General features: G+C 48.3%; 1 protein-coding gene across 1 annotated transcript in view; it reads right to left on the bottom strand.

The window, feature by feature from the left end:
* Window positions 1-23,884, bottom strand: part of SMARCC1 (SWI/SNF related, matrix associated, actin dependent regulator of chromatin subfamily c member 1) — a 55,589-nt gene that overhangs the window by 19,834 nt on the left and 11,871 nt on the right. Inside the window, exons 9-21 of the mRNA XM_027703573.1 lie at window positions 23,629-23,747; window positions 22,675-22,799; window positions 21,779-21,838; window positions 21,061-21,098; window positions 19,790-19,911; window positions 18,742-18,813; window positions 14,074-14,187; window positions 13,827-13,980; window positions 13,433-13,546; window positions 11,747-11,806; window positions 8,108-8,366; window positions 6,833-6,994; window positions 393-448 (exon numbers count right to left, since the gene is read on the bottom strand). Of these exons, the coding sequence (XP_027559374.1) occupies window positions 393-448; window positions 6,833-6,994; window positions 8,108-8,366; window positions 11,747-11,806; window positions 13,433-13,546; window positions 13,827-13,980; window positions 14,074-14,187; window positions 18,742-18,813; window positions 19,790-19,911; window positions 21,061-21,098; window positions 21,779-21,838; window positions 22,675-22,799; window positions 23,629-23,747 (1,455 nt within the window). The remainder of the gene's footprint in view (window positions 1-392; window positions 449-6,832; window positions 6,995-8,107; window positions 8,367-11,746; window positions 11,807-13,432; window positions 13,547-13,826; window positions 13,981-14,073; window positions 14,188-18,741; window positions 18,814-19,789; window positions 19,912-21,060; window positions 21,099-21,778; window positions 21,839-22,674; window positions 22,800-23,628; window positions 23,748-23,884) is intronic.

The raw sequence follows: 23,884 nt of genomic DNA, 5'->3' as shown, positions 1-23,884 counted from the left end.
TTAAAAATCATCTCCCATTCCTTAAAAATCATCTCCCATTCCTTAAATCATCTCCCATTCCTTAAAATCATCTCCCACTCCTTAAATCATCTCCCATTCCTTAAAATCATCTCCCATTCCTTAAAATCATCTCCAATATCACCCCATTTACATTTCCTCCCAGTCCAACCTTTCTCCTCAGGACCAGGGATCAACACACTCATATCTCATTGCTTTGGTTTGAGATTAATTCACTGACAAGAAAATGAAGCTCTGTGGAGCTGAGAACTATTCCCTATGGACACACTGATCAGCACATGATGCCCACCTGTCTTCCCAGGCTCTCTAAAACATGATAATTCAGGTTTTCAGTGTCAGAAGTCTCCTTCCAGCAGCAGTGCAGACCCACTCACCTTCTCAGCCTGCTGCCCCTCTGCCTCTGTTTCCATCTTTTCCTCTTCAGCTGCATCTGAGAAAACAAGAAGTGAAATAGAATTGCTGTAAGATCCATTATCACTCAGTATTTATTCCAGGGTTAGCTCAGATTTTCTGGTCTCTGACAGTGGTTTCAAGAAAGCCACAGCACTGAACTCCTGGAAGGCTCAAAGCTTATGACACTGGCTTTAGTTTATAAATGAAGTTTACCTGTAAATTTAAAATGAACTGGGTTTTCTGCTCAGTCCAGGACAGAACATTAAGTTGCTTGTTTAAATTACCAGTGCTCTGCTGAAGCCCCCAGTTCACCCACAGAGAGAAACCCCCACCTGAGCTCCACAAAGAGCACCTGGATGCTCCAGTGGAGCTCCAGTCCCACACAATTCCCCTTGGTAAGTCACAGTGTTAGAAGATGTTTTCCCCAGCACAGACAGTTTGATCCCATGGATGGTTGTGAGGTAGGTGATGATCCTCAGTGTCAGTGCTGCCAGCCCTGGAATTGCTCCTCAGCACAGGAGGTGCTGCCAGGGAGGTCTGTCCCGAGGCACCAGCACAGGCTGAGGGTCAGGGAAGGTTTAAATCCCTTTTTGCAGGGGCTGCAAATACCAGAGCTGTCCAACACAGGCTTCAAAATAATTTTTCAACACTGGAGTTCAGGGCTGGGCAGGGCTTGGAGCCAGCCCTGGGCTCATTCAGTGAGTTGTTGCTTTCTGAAACGTTTATTTGCAATGTCCCCATAAGGACAGCTGGTCTCTGAGATCAGGGGATGACAACAAGCCCTCTGATGGGGAACACCATGAAGGTGTCTGGGTAATGCACTGCTGTTCCTCATATTTTCTTGGATCAAAGTCCAAGAAATCCCAACTTATTCCAGCTCTGCAAGAAGGAACAAGAGGAAAGTGTCAGCACCACCTTGTACTCCTGGCCCAGGATGTTACAGTTTCATGTCCAGGGCATTAAAGGAGCTTATTTAGCTCCTGGACTCGCTGTGGAACTGGTGGTGACAACCCCTGATCCATCTCTAAGCTTCTGAAGACATCAGCTGCTGCTGGTGTTCATTTTTAGTAATCCCCATTTTCCTGCTAATTCCTGTGGGCTACACTGAGGGAAAACAATAGCAATGACTCTGCAGGGAATTTCTGACAGGAGCCCCTTCCATATATAAGAAAAACAGACTAAAATGTCTGACTGAACGACAGTGCTTTTCCTCTTGGCTTATTTTAGGATGATAAACCTACTAATCTGAACTATCTGCCACCATAATTCAATTTAGGGACACAGTTCCTCCCAAGTTTTATCTCAGACTCAAGATTTAGTGACCTCATAATGTCACAGGGAAAATCTCAAGTAGATTTTGTCAGACAGCTCTTTCAAGCCTAGGAGCAGAATTCCAAACTGGGCTTAAAAAGTGTCATCCCTCCAAGTAAGTGGGAGAGAAGGATTTACAGAGAAAGTTGGATTCAATCCTTGAGCAAAAAAAAAAAAGTGGAGACGAAGTGCAGAACAGTCTGAGTGTGTCTAGGCTGGTGGAGGGGAAGGTGCTGAGCTCAAACCACACAAATACTGTGCAGAAACACCCAAATTTCCATTCTGGTGGGGCTGATGCTGCTGGGGTGGAGAAAGCTCACAGAATTCCAGAATCCTGGAGGTTGGAAAAGCCCTCCCAGCCCATGGATCCCCCCTGTGCCCGATGCCCACCTTGTCCCCCAGCCCAGAGCACTGAGTGCCACGGCCAGGCCTTCCTGGGACACCTCCAGGGCTGGGCACTCCAAACCTCCCTGGGCAGCCCCTGCCAGGGCCTGACCACCCTTTCCAGGGAGAAATTCCTCAAAAATATTCCCCCAGAAGTCCCTCAGAACAGCTGAATCCAACAAAAATGAATCCCCAAGTCCCAGATGAAAGGGTCAGAACCCCCCCACAACATCTGTGCCCCTCTGCACACGGGTGACAGAACTGCCTCGGGCCCCTGGGAGGGACACAAACCCACTGTACTGATTTTCTGTGTGATCTAACGAGGTTAATGAGGATCTATACCAGAGGGATTGATTACTTGGAGAATATCTGTGGCCCTGGGACAGAGGGGGAAGCCCTGGGTTCAGTGAGAAAGCCCCAGAAATGCCTGTCACAGGACAGGAACCATCACCCCTCCATGCTCCCCTCAAACCCGACCCAGCAGATATTGTCTGTCCCTGCAATCCTGTTGTTGTGCACATCATCTCCACCAGCACTGAGCCTCTGCACTAAAACCTGTTCTGACCAAGCCCAGTGACTTTCCAGAGAGCTTAAACCAACCTAAGGTCAGCAAGGAGAACCAAAACATTTCCCTGGGGAGGATTTCCTGCCTTGCCAGACAGATGCAGCACAAGCAGACACAGAGCCTCGGCTGCCACCAGAGGAACGAGCAAAACCCTGCACAGGAATGCACAGAAACACTTCCTGAGCTCAGCAAATAGTTTAAAGACACCCTCCAGCCACTCCAGGCTCCTTTGTTTTCACGGAGGCAACACACACAACCTGTCAAAAGCCAATATTTAATTGAGAGGAAATGCACTACAGCCACGGGAATATCCTGGGTTATGGCAACGATATCGAAACCATCATTTCCATTTCCCACAACAAATCAGGACTGCACAGCCTGGGGAGCCTCCTGTCCCACCCAGCCCGGAGGCACAGCCCAGGGGGGCTCTGTGGGGAGCTGACAGAGCTGCTGCAGCTCCTGGGGGTCCATCAGGAGGGGACTGAGGGGCTCAGTCCTCCAGGGGCACCTGCATTCCCCCAAATTAGGGAAGCACTCGGGAGCCAGCTCATTTTAGCAGTGTTTGCATCACTTCAGAGTTCAAGCTGGCCCTGGAGACCACGAGAGGAATCACCCTGCCAAAAATGAATAAATAAAATAACCGCCAGCGTTTGCACACTTGAGTGTGGTCTCTGTGTGTGTCTGAGAATGACTCAAACCGGCCACAAAATGGGGAATTCACCCAGCCCTTTAAGGTGTTCACAGTTGCAGGAACACACAAAACCAGAGTGCCATTCCCTCGTGCACTGTCACAGAGCAGACACAGCCTGGCAGTGGAAGCACTTGCTGGAGGAAGAGATAAATTGCTCAGTTAACTCCAACACAGACCCTTCAGCGGGGCATGAGCCTTGAAAGGGCTTAATATTTCTCCTGAGGCACAGTTTTAGAACCTTAGAGCAGGTTGCCCAGAGCAGCTGTGGCTGCCCCACCCCTGGGAGTGTCCAAGGCCAGGCTGGACAGGGCTTGGAGCAACCTGGGCTAGTGGGAGGTGTCTGTACCCATGGCAGGGGGTGGCACTGGGTGAGCTTTACAGTCCCTTCCCACCCAAACCATTCCAGGAGACTATTCCATGATTCTTTGAAAGCAGAGGACAGAGCCCACCACACTCCCCACGGCACCTGACCCACTGCAGGCTCCTCTGAACTCCACTGAAGCCTCACTTGATCAACTTAACAGGAATTATCACCAGCTTTTAGGAAACCTAACAATAAAGACTTAAAAGAAGAGATTCCTGGGTATTAACTTAAGCTCCTCCAAGCTGTTCCAGCCATTTTCCCCTTTCACATCCCATATTGTCTATAATTCACCAATATTAAGAGTTTTAAAGTTATTATGGAGCTGTGATACAATTTTACTTCTGAAATGCAACAGTTCATGAACTTTAACTGTAGAATGGAACCTTAAGCAGATACTTTTATTTCTCCATAGTTGCATTTAAATGTAAAACCAACATTCAGTGATTGCACTGCAAGGGCCTGGAGGGACAGGACAAGGGGGAATGGCTTTAGATGGGAAGAGAGTAGGATTAGATGATTGGGAAGAAATCTTGGCTGTGAGGGTGGGGAGGGACTGGAATGGACTTCCCAGAGAAGCTGTGGCTGCCCCTGGATCCCTGGAAGTGTCCAAGGCCAGGTTGGACAGGGCTTGGAGCAACCTGGGCTAGTGGAAGGTGTCCCTGCCCATGGCAGGGGGTGGCACTGGATGAGCTTTGAGGTCCTTCCAACACAAGCCATCCTGAACTCTAATTACAGTATGGAACCCTAAGTAGATATTTTTATTTCCCCACAGCTGCAGGTAAATTTAAACCCTCAGGTCTCCATGGAAAACCAGGGCTCCATGTCAGCAGCTGCTCCCAGGCAGATCCTGGGATGGATGATCCCACCTCTGCCATGGGAGCCCTGGACCCCAGGCCCCCAGAGCAGAGCTCTCTGGAAGGTGCAAGGCACCACAGATTGTTGGGTGACCCAGTTCACTGAGGCTGAGCAGCTCCCCCAGGGAGAACCATCTGCTCTTGTCCTAATTTATTCCATTAGTCACAGCCCAGCACAAATCGCATTAACGGCGACGGGGCAGCAGCAGCTCCGAACTCACCACTCAGAAGTAATTGTGTTATGGGCATCTGCTCTGGGCCTCCCCACAGCCACTTCAGCCCCTGCACTGCAACCTGGGCCCAAAGCCTCCCAGGGAAGGGCCAACCCACAGCCTGGCAACAGGACAAACTTCCAGGGCTGGGCTGCAGGATTAGGAATTAAGGCTCAGGGCAGCAAATGTGTTACAGAGGATGCGCTCAGGGCAGGAGGGAACGGCCTCAGGCTGTGCCAGGGGAGGCTCCAGTTGGACATCAGCACGAATTTCTGGCTGGAAAGGGTGGTGAGGCCTTGGCAGGGGCTGCCCAGGGAGGTTTGGAGTGCCCAGCCCTGGAGGTGTCCCAGGAAGGCCTGGATGTGGCACTCAGTGCTCTGGGCTGGGGGACAAGGTGGGGACTGGGCATAGGTTGACTTGATGGGCTTGGAGGGCTTTTCCAACCATTCTGTGAGGTCCTTAATCCCACAGTGACATCTGTTCTTGGAGAATATGGGAAAGGGAAACAAAGTCCTTGGAAGAAAAAATTAACTGAAGCTGAGCATATTTTAAAGCAGCTATCAAATTAAACTCAGTCCCAGACGGAGTAACACCGACATTTGGTTTATAGCTGACTTGAAAATAAACCCCAAAGCCTTGTCCTTCCACCAGAGCTCCAGTGCCTGCTGTCTGCCCCGAGCAAGGCAGCACTGAGGAGCAGGAGCAGCACATAGCCCAGATGTTTCTGTTCCCTTCCCAGCACACACTCCACATCTTCCCAAAGCACTGAGCTGCCTCCTGTCAAGTCTGTCCCACTGAGCAGAGAACTGAGAGATGTGACAGGAGGACTGAGTGGTCTGTTCACTTCTTTTCCATTTAAAAATGATCCTCATGAGTTAAATGGCATTTTCAATCTCATTCACTGGGTTGTTTTGCAATGGACATTAAGCACTATAAATAGGAGCCCTGCCTGAGTAGCACTTGAGAACTGCACAGCACCAACACACAGGTCCCTCGTGATCCCATCCCACAATCTGGCACCTCGCTCGTGTCCCTGGATGGGGTGACAGCGGGTCAGCCATGAAATGCAGGAGCACATCCCAAATCCAGCCCCCCAGTCAAGCTCCATCACATCCTGCTGGGTTTTACCCAGAGCCAGACGTGCCTTCACATGTCCAGTCACTACAGTCACTAAATTCCTTTGTGACGAGCTGAACAACACAGAGCCCACAGTGCTGAGAGAGAAATAACCCTGACAAGATGGCAGGGCTGCACCAAGTGAGGAAAGTGTGAGCCAGCCCTGGGGACAGAGGGAGCTGAGTCTGCTCAGCTGTTCCTCACCCTGCTGGGGAGGCCACAGGGTTAAACACAGGGGCTACACACGGCTGCCACTGCACAGGGAGCTGCCACCAGATGCTGTTACACTGCACAGCAAAGAACCAGCGATTTACAGCTCTCAAGGTTTCAGAGAAGAGACTTAAACAGCAGAATATTTGCTGACCACGACAGAACTGGGCTCATCTGACACCGAGCTCCGAAAGCAGAGCTTGTTCCTGCCCATCAGGAATGCAGAGTTACAGCAGTGTAACCCACACCCAGGGCCAGCACTGGGGTTGTCGTGTGCCAGCCCAGCAAAAATTCCTCTTCTGCTGCCACCACAGTGAGCAACACGCTCAGAGTGCCAGATTCACCTCAGAACTGATGGCCAAAACCCCTCAGTTTGGTTGATGTTAAACCCCCCCAGGCACCGTCCTCCAGCTGCTCCCACACCCACAGAATGAATGTGGAATGTTCTGCTCTGCTGTTTTTGGTCACTCCACTCTGTGCACCCCAAGCAACGGCGTTTCCACGTGTGAGAGCAGGAACACAAACCTCCAAAGCTCCAGCTGGGTCTGAATTCATCCCTGCAGCACCAAGAGTCGATCCCACAGCGAGGGGAACTGAAGTGACCTATCGCCCTCTCCTCGCCCATCATTTCCATCTCCTGCTGGAGGTGGACTCCAGGTTTATTCTCAGTCAGAACCAAGCCCAGGGAGCTCCTGCAGTGGATGGACAACTCACCCATCTTCTCGGGCTCGTCCGGGCCGGTCCCGGCGATGCAGCTGCTCTCCAGCCCGTAGGTTGGATCCACCTTCCCAGAGGCTCGTGCTGCCTCCTGCACCTTCTTCACATGGGCTTCCACCAGCTCCAGAGGCACCTCCTCTCTGACCCGGGAAAACTCCTCTGTGAAAACACACAAAATGTTACATTCTGGGGGTTTTTTTTGGCAAATTGAAAGTTGTATTTTCTCCAGTGAACGTGCAGGTCAGTCCTGGGGCAAAGTGGATTCTCAAATATGGAAGTTCCTTCTTTTCACATGAGGCAGGTGGGTTTGTCTCTCTGATGTGGCAGAAAAGACTTTCTTCCAAATTATAAACCAGTCGGTTTTGTCTTTTCAATGTGGTAGAAGAGAGTTTCTTCCCAATTATATAAAATTGTATTTTATGTGGAAAAACAAGGAAAAAAGTGAAAAGAACTACTTCATCAAGTGGGTAGATCTAATATGCACTCAACACTTGAACCTACTGGTGGAAGGTACCCCTGCCCATGGCAGGATCCCCTGTCACTCTTTTTCAGACTAGCCAGGCCCAGAGACATCAGAGACACGTTCCAGACTCCTCATTATCCACAGGGCCCTCCTGGACCCTCTCCAGCAGTTCCTTGTCTCGTACTGAGTAGCCCAGACCCGAACACGACACCGGGGGCAACCTGCCTGAAAATTGGCCACTGCAGTACAAATGTACAAATGTACAAAAAGCTACAAATGTACAAACCACTGAATTTTAAATAATTATTATATTAATAGTATTAATTTAAATAATACATTTGAATAAATAATAGAGGAAAGCAGCCAGTATATCAAGGCATCAGCCTTGTTTCTCCTCCAAGAATGCCATGGAAAACATCTGAGCTGTTTACACCCCATAAGCAAATTTTTTTCCACGTGCCTATAGAAAAGTGTTGGCTAACCAGGGAATATCAACCTAAAAGAAAGAGAAAAAAATAGAAGTTTTTGCTGTTTGGTAACCACATCCCATATCTGTGAGGGCTGAATCACAGGAGCTGAGTGTTGTTCAGCACTATCCAGGTCCCTTCTCCAGGCTTTTCCCTAACAATTTAACTTTTCAATGGGTTTATTGGCACATGGGAAGACAAAACTGGCCACTGCAGTACAAACAGCACAAGCCTGGGAGCCACAGACCTGTGTCCTACACGCACTGCAAACCCAAATTCCCGTGGATTATTCATGACTAGGAAATCTAACCCCCCCCAGGAGCAGACAGAGCCCGGCCGTACCCAGGGCGGCCTTGGCGGCGGCCGAGGCCACGCGCGGATCCACCACCGAGGCCAGGAAGGCCACCGTGCTCATCACGGGGTTGCCCGACTGGCTGAAGGGCACGGGCTGGTAGGCCAGGGGGCCCAGGGAGGCGTCCGAGTTCTCCAGGTAGGGATCCTCGATGGGCAGGCGCAGGAAGTGCAGGATGCACTCGTCCTGTGTGCGGCTCCCCACGTGCTCCGACACCTTGTTCCAGTCGTCCTTGTACATCTCCAGGGCCTGCAAAAGGCACAGAGTAACTTTGTGTGTGCAAACCAGCTGCTCGGGGGAAAACAGCCCTGCCCGAGGCAGAGAGACCTGCAGTGATGGTTTAGGTGGTGATGGAACAACAAATCGGGATCAGACAACTAATAAAAATCCCATTTTTCCTGGTAGCAAAATTATCTGTGTAAGAAATGTGAACACCTCCCTCAGATATCAGTGACATTTAAGCAAAATTATCTGTATAAGAAATGTGAGCACCTCCCTCAGACATCAGTGACATTTAAGCAAAATTATCTGTACAAGAAATGTGAACCCCTCCCTCAGGTATCAGTGATATTTAAGCCCCAGGGATCATCCCAGGAGTTGATGCTGTTACTGTATCAAAAAGAATGGTCAGAAGATTTGGGATTTACCAATATTCCCACAGTTGGTGTTTCCCCATTTGCTTTCACAGAGAACTTGGTGTTTGTCCTACCAGGTCTCACAATTCCTCAGTTCCCACCACTCCTCCCCGAGGGCTCTTGTGTTCTCCCACTGAACACACGAAGCTCCTTGGGGCAGGGACAGGATTTATGTCCCACACAAGCACTGGCTGTGATGGTGAAATCCAGTTTTTAAGATCCAACAGATGTTATGGAAGGGGAAAAGCATCAAACCAATACACCAGGGGAAAAGAGGGAAAAATATTCCACCCCCTGAAGGCAGGAGAGATCAGTTCTCCAGGAACTGCTCACCAGTGTGATCTCTGTTAACAAGCCCTTATTGGGTAGATAAGCACTTCACAAAATAAGAACTTCTATTTCAAATCAAAGATTTTGTGATTCAGAATTTCAGTCACTTTTAAACTTAAGAAAAGCCTTAAAACAATTTACTAGCAAAGAGCTACTGAAGGCCCTGCATTAGTCTGTGAAAAACCAATAAATTAGTCCTGTAAAACCCTTCAAGTGGTGGCCTAATCAATTATTATCCCTTAACAAGCATTTTTTTCCCTGAAAAATGTTTTAGTGAAGCATTTGTATAACATAAAATAAATGCTGAGTTATCCTGAGCCATTATTTCTACATTTCTGAGATAATGTGAGTTTGGGGACGAACAGACAGACTGCACTGGGCAGCCTGGTCCTACCACAGCAATCACCTCTCCCAACCACTGCTGAGCCCTTCTCCTGCCCTCCCTCTGATCAGCCAGGGGTTTAGTAATGAGAATAATACAAAATAATAAAGAAATAATGAGTTTAATAAACAAGAAACTGCTCAGTTCAGTAGGTCACATTCAGGGGAAATCTTTATCCACTGTCCAGCCTTCATCTCCCTCCCCTCCCTCCATCCCTGTGAGTTCTGTGCAGGTGCCCAGTTGTACCCACACTGCTCAGGAGATCAGCTCTGCTCCTCCAAACCCAGGGGGGGTTTGGTCTCTGCTCCTTCTCCTTCACTGCTTCATCTTCCTGCCACACAAACCCTCTCCCCCAATCCCTGTCCTTCCTAAAAATAGCTGGGAATGCACTGACAGTGCTCCCTGGAGACACAGAGGGGCTGGGGCAGGGAGGAGGATTCAGGGAGGGAAACTCTTTCCTCCCCCCATTAATTCAGTCAACAGGCAGAGGGACAATAATTATTTTAGATATGATTTATTATTTGGAACTTGGCTGCATCTCTGTTTGCCCAAAGCTGCCCTGAGGATTTAATTGGACCGAGCTGGCTTGTTACAGCCCAATTACTTATGCTTGAACTGATATACTCTGCACTGATTTATTCAGAGGGCAAACCCAGGAAAAATGAGCAACAGAAACATTATTAATTTAAACTCATTAAATCAAATTGCAATAGCAAGATTTGGGGTTTTTTTTTCTTTTGTTTTAAACAAATATGTCACTGGATTATTTCATTAGGCTACAACTTGCTGTGTCTGACCAGAAGCTACAAATGTGCAAACCACTGAATTTTAAATAATTATTATATTAATAGTATTAATTTAAATAATACATTTGAATAAATAATAGAGGAAAGCAGCCAGTATATCAAGGCATCAGCCTTGTTTCTCCTCCAAGAATGCCATGGAAAACATTTGAGCTGTTTACACCCCATAAGCAAATTTTTTTCCACGTGCCTATAGAAAAGTGTTGGCTAACCAGGGAATATCAACCTAAAAGAAAGAGAAAAAAAATAGAAGTTTTTGCTGTTTGGTAACCACACCCCATATCTGGGAGGGCTGAATCACAGGAGCTGAGTGTTGTTCAGCACTACCCAGGTCCCTTCTCCAGGCTTTTCCCTAACAATTTAACTTTTCAATGGGTTTATTGGCACATGGGAAGACAAAAGGCTGGAACAATCAGGCAGTTGCAATCTGCTTTAAGCTCTCCAAGTAGAAATAAACAAAAATAGAACCCAAAACTGGAATTCTTAGAACCCTGAATTACGTAAAGGGAAATATATCAGCCGTGCAGCCGCTGGAGAGAGAGAATGTCCCTGGAATAGCAAAGCTGGAGAGATGATTTTTCTTTATAGGAAGTGGCAGCACTTTGAATTATTTCAGGCCACTCAGACTCCTCTTCTGATGAAGCCCAGAAAAACAACCTTGCCCTGATGTGAGCGTGGGACACCAGAACAGCCTCTGCAGGGGAGTGATTCCATCCCCCACTGGAATTCCAGGACATCCCACAATCACCACGTGCTTCAGGAGCATCAGGTGAAGCAACCTGGGGGACAAAAACCTGCAGCAGCTCTTTGAGCTCATTTTACAGCACCTGACTGGAGCCATCTCTGGGATATTTCTTGCAGACTTCCAGGAAAAGACCAGAGAACACCCTGAGTGCAGCTCCGTGGCCAAAGCAACCAGGAGATGGGAGGGATGAAAGGGCTCCCACAGGGCCTCCCCTCTCAGTGGCAGAAGCCAGGAACTGTTTGAGAACCACTGCAACCTCAAAGATGAGCTGTTTGCTAAGCTCTGGCACGGGCAGGGACTGTGCAGATCACCAGGATGTCACACTGCAAAGACCATCAGCATTTCCAAGGATTCACCTGAGCAGGCAGCAAACCATGGCTGGAATTGTTTACCATGGCTGGAATTGTTTACCATGGCTTGAGTTACTCACCATCAGTTCACACTGCCAGGAACCTCCGCCGAAGGAAAACACCCCTCTGCACTGCAAGACTTGTTCTTGACTTTACCTGAGGTTCTTAAATGCTTAATTTCTGGCTTGCAGGTACAAGTTAGAGCCCAGTCTAATTTGTAGACCAAATGTGACTCACACAGATGTTCTGCCACCTCCTTCTGCAGTAAGGTCCTTGTGTCAGTCCTTATCTAACTCCAGAGTATCAGCCAGGGGCAGGTTTTTAAAGCCTGATATCCTGCATGTTTCTGTTTCCTACCCTTGGGTTTTGCCCTCCTGAACTTACTTCCAAGAGCAGCAGCGTCTCCTGCTCTGTCCATTCTCTCCCAGCACTTGCACCTTTACTCTACAAAAAAAAGGAGAGAAAAAAAAAGAAGAAGTGAAATACAGGAGTTTTTGTACAAAACCTTTCAGAAGAAAACACTGAGGAGAAAAAGAGAAAAGAGGATTTTCCTAAATGCTAAACCCTTCCCTGAGTGCTGGAGGCAGTGGGCTGTGTATGGTGTGTGCTGGTCCAAAATAAGTTCATCTATTTAGAAAGTTCATCAGTGAAAAATAAGTTCATTTATCTCTAAGTTCATCAGTAAAGAAATGATAAATCTTTACGAGTGAAATGAGCTGTGTGAGAAGGAAAAGTAATTACAGCAAGACCATTTGCACTCCAGCAATCACTTGCTCCAAGGGTTGCTGCTCCCAAATCTACACCTCATTAATTGCTGGGATTAGCTTAAAAAAAAAAAAGAAATCACAAAATTCATGGTGAAACTTCCCCTCCTGTGACACCCTGACCCATCACGTGTCAAAAAAGGACAAAAGCAGCTTGTCACCTGCCCCTAAAGAACATCACTGGGTGGCTCTGTGCCAGAGCACAGCAAAGGAAATGGGTATTTAGGGGAATAAATATTATCTCGAGATGCATTTCAGACACATCATTAACCCAAACAGAACATTCATCATCACCCAGCAGCTGATCAGCTCCACAACAGGCTGATTTAAGAGCCAAAAACCCAACAGTCACACAGAAACCAAACAGGGAAATCAGTATCTGCCAAGAAATCTGCTCCAGCTCACTGGTACGGATCCTGTACAGAGTCCAGAACCAGGAAGGGATTTATGGATTTGGAGAATATTTATACTCCCCATAACAAGTGAAAAATCAGTCTGTGAAATGCGAGATGAAATGAGGCTTTATAAAAAACACTGATCTCTAGAAGTAGTGCTTTGGGTTTGTGGGGTTTTGAAACCATTCTCTGAAGGAATAAATAATGTGTAAACAGTATAAATAATAGTGTATAAACAGTTATTTCTTAGGATTAAATAGTGACCTCTTAGGCCAATGGGTTAATTACACAGAATTAAGCCTGATGTGAGCCCAAGAACTCTGGAGACTCCCAAACCCCAAAGGTTGTGTTATGGTAACGTGGGATTCCTGCAGCACCTCCAGGCACACACAGGTACTGGGAGCAGGAGAAAGGCAGGAGGTTATAGAATCATCACATCACTGCAATGATGGCTCAAAGTTTTAATTATCCTGTGCAACATGCTGCAGTGACAGTGACAGAATGTCCCCTGCAACAGTTTGGGGACACCTTTTGTTCTCTCAGGCTGGAAAACCCTGCTCAGACTTGGAAAACAGGATAGCTAAAGATCCTGCTGGAGGATCTCAGCTCCTGGTCGGAATTATTGGATGGTTTGATGATTCTGAACCACTCAGGTGGAATATGCAGGAACACAGTGAGTTTGGGGTCTGAAGGCTGACAACGGAAAGGGGAATTGACACGTGTCTTTATTCCTACAAAATCAGAATTCCAACACAATCACTCATCTCAGTGTCCTGCACCAGGGAAGAAATCTAAACCCAGAGTGTAAGAGTAACAAAAGTCACCTCAGTGTCACCAAGCTGGACACACTTGAGCAGGAAAGCTCAACAGAAGGTTGAGGGGAAATAGGGGAAAAAAATCCCAAGACTTGCCTTGGCTAAAGTCTTCTTTGAGTAAATGTCTGTGCGAAGGCCAAAGTTCTGCAGGTCAGTTGGCTTCTCCTTGTTCTTCTCTGGAAAACTCAACATCTGCTGAGCAGCTGGAACCTGGGAACAAACATCACAAGGGAAAGGTGAGAGGGGCAAGAACTGCAAGGTTCTCGAGGTCTTCAGACCAGAACACGGACTGGACAGAGAAGCTGAACACAGGTCTGTGAGGGTGACTGTAAAACAAACCTCTGAGCAATGGGGGCAAGTGTTCCGTGTAAAACGACCTGAAATGCTCAACCCAGCTGGACAAAAGAGGGAACATTTCACCCAGCTGGGCACAAATGACTGTGCTGCTGTGCTGACAGAGCCCAGGCACAGCCAGCCCTGTGGGACTCACCTGTGGGGTGCGGATGTGCAGCGGCATCAGCCCCGAGGGGGTGTCGGCCAGCACGTTGAAGTGAGGGGTGGGGGGCGGCCCCATGGCCATGGGGCGGCTCTCGGGGTCCACCTGGTAGTTAATGAGGCCCCACTGCTCCAGGAAAGCGTGGACCCTGCCAGAGAGAGGGGCAAATCAAAGCTTCCCAATTGAGGCCTTGCCCAAAGCCCCCAGGCCCCAGGGCCCCCGTCACGGTCCCCGCTGTCACCTCATGACGGCACAGACGTCCCCCGTGAGGTTCCTCCTGCAGGCCGTGCTGGTCAGGTACTCCTGAGGGTTCAGCCGGTACGTGTCGATCATGAAGTTCCTGTAGGCCAGGTATCTGCAACACAAGGGTCAGAGAGTCATGGATTCATGGCCAGGGATCTGCCACACAGGGAGCAACACAGCCATGGATTCATGGCCAGGTATCTGCAACACAGGGGGCACACAGCCATGGATTCTTGCCCAGGGTCACATATCAGGGCCAGGTCTCTGCCACACAAGGGTCACACATCAAGGTCAGGTCTTTGCCACACAAGGGTGACACATTCCTGGATCCATGGCCAGGTCTCTGCCACACAGGGGTCACACATTCCTGGATTCATGGCCAGGTCTCTGCCACACAAGGGGCACACAGCCATGGATTCAGGGCCAGGGTCACATATCAGGGCCAGGTCTCTGCCACACAAGGGTCACACAGTCATGGATTCATGGCCAGGGTCACACATTCATGGCCAGATCTCTGCCACACAAGGGTCACACAGCCCATGGCCACTGAGGGCTAACAACATCCAGAGTGTCTATTTTAGGATTCACCTCCTCCAAACACCCGTGTCACTGACAAGGAAACAGCAACAGGCTGTTTTGATTGGTGAAATTTAGGAATCAGCATCCAAAGCAACAGGTAAGTGGATTTATTTTTATATACTGAGTATGACCCATCTCTTCCAGACTGTTTCGCTCTGGATTTTCCCTGTGGTTGGAATGAAACACGCTCCAATTGCAGTCACACAAATATCTGTGTTAGGTTGGGCATCAACCAAATATTCACACCACAGCAGTAGCTGCAGAAAAAAAACTAGTGGGGTCTGGTCTTCCCATGGAAACAGGGTAAACAATCCTTGTCCATCCCTGTGTGAGGCTGGAAGGAAAAAGGCTGCACAGAGAAGCAGCAGCAGCACAGGGGTTGGAACACTGCTGTGGCTACACAGGGAGTTTTTAATGGATGAAGAGATGAGGGAGGAAAGGCTGGAGAACAGCAACGTGGGGAAGAGCAGATCTTTGAAAAGCAGAGGATAAGAGCCCAGAGTCAGCACAGCTGGGAACAGCTGGAGCAGAAACAATCCCTGTGAGATTCCCATATTTCAGCACATGACAGCCCAAGGTTTTGGGGTTCAGCCCGTTCTCTGCACTGTGGCTTCAGAGGCTCCTCAGGAAGTTTCTGCAATATCCTGATGCTTCCTAATAAAAACTGTCCTGAAAATAACCTCCCAGAAAATTACTGATAGCCCTGTTCTTTAGAGGGAAAAAAACCCCAATCTGCCAAATTCAAGTTGGAATCATCCAGGTTGGATGGGGCTTGGAGCAGCCTGGTCTGCTGGAAGGTGTCCCTGCCCACAGCAGGAGGGGAGGAATTAGGGGGTCTTTAAGTCCCTTCCCACCCAAACCATCCTGGGATTCTGTGAAGTGAGTGTCCTGTGAAAAGCTGTGTTTAAAACAGTGTATTGTCAGCGGATCCCTCCCTCTGGAAAATTCCAGAGGGAATGTCTCACATGCAGTGTGTGCAAAGCAGCTGGTAACCAAAAATATAAATAAATCATCCAGGCAAAGCATAAGGAGACAGATGCTGCAAGCACAGATCCCTGCCAAAATCCCACATCTCCCTCCTGCCCAAATTCCACATGAAGCTGGCCAGGAGCAACTCTGGGGAAGGTGTTGGGCTCCTTGGGGATGTTTGGGAGCCAGAAACCAAGGGGAGCTCTTCCCCAGAGGAATACTGAGGCACATCTCTGAATGCTCCAGGGCAGAACTGGGTTCCCACCCGCCCAGGAACAGGTCTTGGCTGCAGAAATTAATATTTATTAGCAAAGGTCACATCAAGAGGTGCAGAGAGAAGCCCAAGACAGAAGCATCCCAAGGTTTTATCCTGAAGGGAGATGGTTTTCAACCACGACACGACCCATCAGCTAAAACCTGTCAACAGGGAGAAGGGAAGTCAAGTGGGATTTAGTCACAATGCCTGCTCAGACAGGACCCACCCCCAGGCACTGCTGTCACAACAATGAACCTGGCTGAGCTCCTCAAACACGGTGTTTTGGCCTGAACACTCAGCCGGAGGCAAATCATCTCCATTCACAGGGATGGTTCCCCTTGATTCAAACAGGAAACACAAAGCCAAGCCCACGTGCTGCTCCTACAACCCCTAAATGGCACCAAAATAGATCTCCAGGACAACAGGAGGACTGGGAGGGGCCCCTGACCCGCTCCACTCACAGGCAATAACCAGGAGCAGCTCAGGGATGAGAATCAGGAGACCTGATGTTTTGATGCCAAGGGGGAAAGGAATCCTGGGAGCACACGTGACAACCCCATCAGTGGGAATAGAGAGATCAGCATTCCTTCAGCTGCCCCAGACCCAGAGTGCTGGAAACCCCCAAACAATGATCTGCTGAACAGTAAAACTGGGGGAGCAGCGTCACTGTCAAATACAGTTTGGAACAAATACATTTTGGAATGGCAAGGGGTTGGAACCAGATGGTCTTGAAGGTTCCCTCCCAACCCAAACCACTCTGGAATTCCATGATGCAGCTGTAGTTACCTCTGGAGCTCAGACATGTAGAGAAGTTGTGAGGAAAGACTATAGACTGAAAATTCCAGGGCTCCAGGGACCTTGGGAGTTCTGTAATTCAACCTCCCACTCAAACCATGGACTTTGACTGGGCTTCCTAGGGCTTTGTCCTGGAAACACTCCAAGGAGGAACAATCCCAACTTCCCAGGGCCCTATCCCAGTGCTTCATCTTCTTCAGAGTCTAAAGTTTCCCTTTTTCCCAAATGGAACTTTCTATCTCTATGTCAGACCAGAAGCCTCCCAACCCAACAGTGACACCTGAGACAGGGAGATTCCAGCACTGAACAGTCCCTCAGGAATTCTCCTGTCCAGGCTGGGAGAGCTGGGGGGGTTCCCCTGGAGAAGAGAAGGCTCCAGGGAGAGCTGAGAGCCCCTTGCAGGGCCTGAAGGGGCTCCAGGAGAGCTGGAGAGGGACTGGGGACAAGGGATGGAGGGACAGGACAAGGGGAATGACTTCCCACTGGAAAAGTGGAGATTTAGATGGGATATTGGGAAGGAATTCCTGGCTAGGAGGGTGAGGAGGCCCTGGCACAGGTTGCCCAGAGCAGCTGTGGCTGTCCCTGGATCCCTGGAAGTGTCCAAGGCCAGGTTGGACGGGGCTTGGAGCAACCTGGGCTGGTGGAAGGTGTCCCTGCCCATGGCAGGGGGTGGCACTGGATGGGCTTTAAGGTCCTTTCCCACCCAAATCACTCCAGGATTGTATGAAATGCTGTGTGTGAAAAATTCAGGGCTCAGCTGACACTCAGACAGTGAGACACCTCAAACATTTAATTCAGTATTGACTGAAAGAAAACCTTTTAAAATCCCCCAGAGCTGCTTTGCAGCTGGCCAGGATTTGATACCAAGCTCAAGTGAACACAACCTGCCCAGTTCCACTGGCCAAGGGGACCAGCACACACTGGGGTAAAAATTCATGGTTTTTTGGTGTGAAATCTCAGGTTCTAGGATCATTTAAGCAGAAACAAGCACAGTGTTCACAAGCCTGACACTGCCCATCTTCCTTTTACAGATCACCTTTCAAGAGCTCTCTGAATAATGAAATTTACTATTAGAACAGAATATTTTCAGAGAAGGGGAGGTGAACTTTCCTAATGTACAGAACAACCTTTGCAGAGGATTCTCAAGCATTTGAGGCAAAATCAGCAGCTGATCTTGTTACCAGCTAAGGCAGAGCAGAATTTAATCATCTGATGTGTGACAAAACCTGCAATACCTCACCATAATCAGCTTTATTTTAATTATTATTTTAAACAGCTCCAGGGAGAAGTTGAAGCTGTTTAAACAGCCCTGTGTGGATAATTCTGAATTAAGACCACTCAAGTTCTGCAGTAACCAGATCCCACAAGGAGATGAGGCAGGTACAAACTGGATCTAAATCCACCTGGATTGAACAGGTATGGCCAGAACTGAGGTGTCACCAGAGGCTTTGGAACAGCTGGAGACAAAAAGAACACCTTCCTTCTTGCAATGCACAACTCTGTGATTGAAACCAGACTCTGACATTTGAGAACAGGCACATCCAAGGCCTGTGAAGATTCATTTCCTGACCCTCACCTGCACTTCACAATTACCCACCAGCTGCTCAGGGAACTGTGAAATCACCCTGGAAAACCGTGGAAAATCCACTCCACGGCCTGACACAGCATCCAAAACACACTCAGTGCCTACACACACAACTGCTGAGCCTCAAACCCACGGCGTGGCAGGAGGAGACAGGGAGAATCCAGGAGGATTATTCAGGTTCTACCCTACCATGACATTTTTAGATGGCTTTGGAAGGTGATCACATTTTGTACCACAAAGTTCAAGAATTTGTTCAATATTACTTGGGAGAAATCAGTTTTATTTTTCCTGGATAACCACTATTAATTATTTGATATTTAAGCTTTTACCTCTGCTCCAATACTGTCCAGACATTATCAGTGCTCTGCAGAAAACACCAGCTTAACACCCCCCCCAAGCTGGAGTATCCACAGGATTCAAGGAATGGGAAGCTCCTTTACCTTGCCACACTCCTACCATCCACATTCCCGGGTTTTACTCACATCTCTGGAGTCTTGGACTTGTTCTTCCCGTTGAAGAATTCCGGGAGCGCCCGACGTTCGATCACGTGGATGCTGCAACCAGAACACCCAGTCAGATGGCAAACCCAGCACCCCTGCAGTGCCCTGCCCACCCCCAAAGGACATCCAGAACAGGGGTTATTTTGTGATCATTATTTTTCAGAAACCCCAGTGCTCTGGAAATTTGATTTTGGCTGGTTCTGTTCAGGCCACTGACCCAAGGGAGCAGAGTTTGCAAGAGCTGGGAATGGATCCAACCCCTACACCAACAGTTCCCAGCCCACCTGAATCCACTGCTGTGACAAGTCACTCACTTCTGGAAGTTGCACTTGAATCCCAACACTCCAGGGTCACAGCTCATCTTTTCAGATTCCAGCCTGAACTCCCAGAGCCAAGACAAAGTGGGTGCTCAAGGAGAGCCTTCCAGACAAGTGACTATTCCCTGTTGGGCTTCCAAAGCACTTTTTGTTTTAAAAAGTGCTCCCTGGGAGTTCAACTTCCATAGGGACTTCCTTTCCCCATCACTCACTGCTCCTCCCACACCACCAAGGTTTGAGTACAGAGAACACCAGGGTTGTGTGGGCACCACCCCCCACAAATCCCTGGGTCCAAGGAGGATTCCAAGCTGAAACAAGTATCCTCCCTGTACAGCCAATGATTTATCCTCAAAGGCAAGTTCTGAAGCCAAATCAAAAGGCACTGGCTTTCAGAAGGAGATACAAACACAGACCACACAAGGACCAGAGAAGCAGGGAAGAGACAGGAATTATCTTCCACACTGGGGGGGAAATCAGTGTAAAGCAAGAACTGCTGAGGAGGCAGACTGGGGGTCTCTGCTGTTTGAAATCCTCTTCCTCACTCCCAATCCCTGAAAACAGCCAGAAGTCAGCTCAGGAAAAGCTGCCCCCAGACATGGGAACCAGACCTAACCAACAGTCGTTTCCTTCAACTCTTGGCTTAATTTATGAAAAAAAAAACCCAAAAAACCAACAACCCAAACCGTGAAGTTTCCCCCCAGCTCCCCTCTCACCAGTTGTAGTCAAACCAGGATGCATAGCTGGGGATGATGATGTGGTTGGTCTGCTCTGTGACATTGTCCTCCCCGGGATCGATGGAGCGACTCTGGTCACCCTTGTTGGGATCCTCATCCTCCTGCAGCAGGGGGGGAACACAACGGTCAGGGCCTGCCACAGACACCCCACCAGGCTCTGGGACAGCAGAGCTGGTCCAAAAGAGGAGCTTTCCAGTGCTCTGCAGACTCTGTGACACCCCCAAGAGGAGGACAATCTTTGGTCACTCTGTTGCTTCACAACCTGTGAACACCTGAGGTTCTACAGGTTCCAGCAAATGTTCAATTCCTGACCCAAAACGATCAAGAGAAGGGCACAGAAGTATAAAAAGAGGATCAGGTCATGACATTGCATGTACAAAAACCCTCAGGGGTTGTTTGAAGAGCACGTGGGTAACTCAATATTAAAAATAACCCAGTCCCTGAAGCAAGACCCTAAAGAGTCCTTGGCATCAATAACAGACCTTTATCTGGGATTAAATTCCCCCAAAGACAACAAGGTAGCACTCTAAACATACCCAGTGTATGATCTGACAACAGCAAGCTGGTACAAGAGTGCCACAAATGCAATTCAGTACAGAAACTACTCCTGCAACTCTATTAAGATGATCAGGGAGCCCAAACTGGGTTTAAATTTAGCCCTAAAACCTAAAGAAAAAGCAAAAGCTTTGAAAAACCTCTGGTCTGAAAAATGCTTCTCCAAAAATACTTGGCATCTGTCTCCTCACTGTCCTTTTTAATAGACTAGATTTAAAATGACAAAGTAATCCCACAACCAGATTTAAAAATACAAAGTAACCCCACAAAATTTCAAGAATTTTTATAATAACAGAAGCATTCCCATCAGTAACTAATTTAATCTTACAGATCACTTGATAATCATCACAGCTTTAGTTACTGAAGGTGAGATTAAGACCTTGACAGGCCAAGGGGGAATGGCTTCCCACTGCCAGAGGGCAGGGATGGATGGGATATGGGGAAGGAATTCCTGGCTGGGAGGGTGGGGAGGCCCTGGCACAGGTTTCCCAGAGAAGCTGTGGCTGCCCCTGGATCCCTGGAAGTGTCCAAGGCCAGGCTGGACGGGGCTTGGAGCAACCTGGGCTGGTGGAAGGTGTCCCTGCCCATGGCAGGGGTGGCACTGGATGGGCTTTAAGGTCCTTTCCCACCCAACCCAGGCTGGGATTCTCTGATCTCAGTTCCTGTCAAGTTCAGCAACAAAGAGCTGCTGTTACCTTTCCTCCAGTGGCCACTGTCTCCTCGTCCTGTTCATCTGAAAGGGAAAAACATTCAGCATTACACCAATAAAAACCACCTGAGTGCTCAGGAGCCTCTCCAGCAACACAAAAGCTTAGCTGGAAAGAGCATTTAATTTATTTTGGATGGGAAGTGAGGAGGGAAGGAAAGTGGATCACACATCACTAAAGCAATGACATCCTCACTCACCTGTCCCAGCCCAGGGAACAGCAAGAATACAGAGGAAGGACAATGATGATTTTCCCTCACTCCAGAATCCCTATTTAATTACCACCCTTCCCAGTGCCCCAGATGAGCCCTGTGTGACAGGATGTGGGGCACCAGTGTGGATCTCTTATGTCAAGGCTTAGCAAAGCTCAGGGAACCTGTGGTTCACCTTGATTCCCAGTAAAGACAAGGAAAAGAGCTAGAAAAGAGCTTATATGTCATATTAAAAATAATATAATTAAATATATAATTAAATAATATAAACATATAATTAAAAATAAAAAAATAAGAGTAATTAAAAAATAAGAGTAAAAACAGTCTGTGAAGGAAGAGCCTTGCAAGTGAAAAAAGAGTTGGCACACTTCAACCAGAACACACATGAAAACTGAATTAATTCAACAAAACAGTAGAATTAGAGACTGCTTTTGAAATGGAGAGACTTGAGACTGTGGGCTGTGCTGGGCTCCCAGCAGGGCTGTGATGCTTTACCCAGGTCTGCCACGGTGCCTCCCTTCACCGGCGTGTTCTCACTGTCCTTCTTGGGGTTCACTGCAAGGGCAAAACGACCTGGTGAGAGCACAGCAGGAGGAGAAAGGATAGAGCACAGCAGGAGGGAGAAAGGATCCCATCCAGCAGATCTCCCTGTCCCACCCACAGACACTCTGCTGGCTCTGTCCCTGCAGCTCAGCCCGTTCATGTGTGAGCTGGGAGCACAACGGCCCCTTTGATTCCCTGAATTCCCAGCTGGACACAAAGCCCCCTCTATCCAGGGACTAACCCTGCACTCTGCCACCTGTTCAACACCCAGCAAGGCTTCACATCCCAGTTCACACCAAGGAAAACCCAAATGGAGCCACTCCCAAAACGCCCTGGTGTCAAGGGCTGCAGAAGGAATTATTTTTCCGGCTTATCTTCATTTAACAGGCCTTGCCCAGATCAGGTGTTGTCCAGATCAACCCTTCCCTGGAAAGGATTAACAGCTCAAAGCACTTGACACGTTGCAAAGTTTCCACTTATTTAACATCCTTCTCCTGGGAACTTGGCAGAGAATTATTTTTGCTTCAGAAAACTCCACCCCCTCCCCAAACACCAACAAATCCAAAAAAAAAAAAAAAGTGAAATGAAATGTTTAAGTAGATTTTTGTAGATGCATTTTAAAAAGTGTATTTTGTAAATGTATTTTCGCACTTTAGGAGGCCAAAAGAAGGTGAGTCTGCTGCCCTTCCCAGCTGTCACACCCCTGACTACACAAATTTAGATGGCATCAGATCACCTGGCCCCATGGCCACAAAGCATTTCAAAGATTTGACAAAATATATGTGTATTTTTTATGCAGTTTAAGCCATTTTTTAACATTCAAAGAACCCAGTGTTTGCATATTTTACCATTTTTGGGAAGTACCACTTCTTCTATGTTGGGGACTGGTGTGGGATCCTCCATGTCCTTGGTAAGATCTTCCTGTTCATCCTCTTCTTTCTGCCCCCTCCTTTTCCCATACAAAGCTGCTTGCCTGGAACAGAGCAGATACAGGTTCTCTGCCAGATGTTCTCACCTGGACATTGCTCACACACCAGGATTAAAGGATGGGTCAAAACCCTTCTGAAATCCCCGTGGGAACCAAGGCAGAACCACCCACACCTCTCCCTGCAGGATCTAACTCAGGATTTACACTGGAACAAGAAGTAATTCAGGTTATCCACTCATTCTCTCCTGCATGATAAATTTCCAGCTTTGCCTTATTAGAGCCCAGCAGGTCTATGAACAAGACCTGCATTTTTAGCTCAAAATTGCTCCCCTCCATATCCACACATAAAGCCCCATAAATAAGCTTTTATTTGGGTAGAATATGGGATTTTCTTCCTTTTAAGAGATCAAACTAAACCACTGATAACCCCCCTAATCTTTAAGCCACAAACATCTCTCTGTTAAGGTTTACATTTGAGAAGTGGACTTCAAAGTACTTGACTATATCAATAAAAATCTCCCTAATTAAATGCAGGAGTTTCTGGGGCTGAACTCAAGAGTTGTGCACGTACCCCAGACTGCCCAACATAACCAATGTGGGTTAGTTTGGAAGCAGCTGAGCAACTTTTCCTTTAATTTCCACTCTTGAGCTGCCATGAAACCCTGACACAGGCAAAGGACAACCTGCCCCAGGTCCTCCCCCCCTGCAGCCAACACATTTCTGCAGAGGAGTGAAGGAATCACACCCAATGCACAGGAAAAATCACCCAATTCCACTGTGGAAATAACGAGGGTACCCTGGGGTGAGAGAGTTGGGAGGTGCCACAGATCTCCCTAGGAGCATTTCTGGGAAATTCCAGGACTCTCACACTCACCCTTTCTTCCCTGTCTTTTTCCTGGACTCCACAGGAGTGGGGGGTGGAGAAGGGGAATGTTTTCTCTTCCTTGTGCTGGCAGTTGCTTTCCTGTCCCTCCTCTCCGGGCTCCGCACGGGCTGTGGGGAAGGGGAGCAGTGAGTTCATCCCAAATATCACTTACTGCTGTGCTGCAGGTTAAACTCTTCCTTAACCCATCCCACAGCAGGAGCTAAAAGCAGTGACATCCCAACACACACCAGGAGAGATTCCAGGC

The sequence above is a fragment of the Neopelma chrysocephalum genome, unplaced genomic scaffold (genome assembly GCF_003984885.1).
Source record: "Neopelma chrysocephalum unplaced genomic scaffold, ASM398488v2 Primary Assembly neopelma1_243, whole genome shotgun sequence".
Lineage (NCBI taxonomy): Eukaryota > Metazoa > Chordata > Aves > Passeriformes > Pipridae > Neopelma > Neopelma chrysocephalum.
The sequence above is the reverse complement of the archived record's forward strand: the minus strand, read 5'-3'. Positions and strand labels throughout refer to the sequence as shown.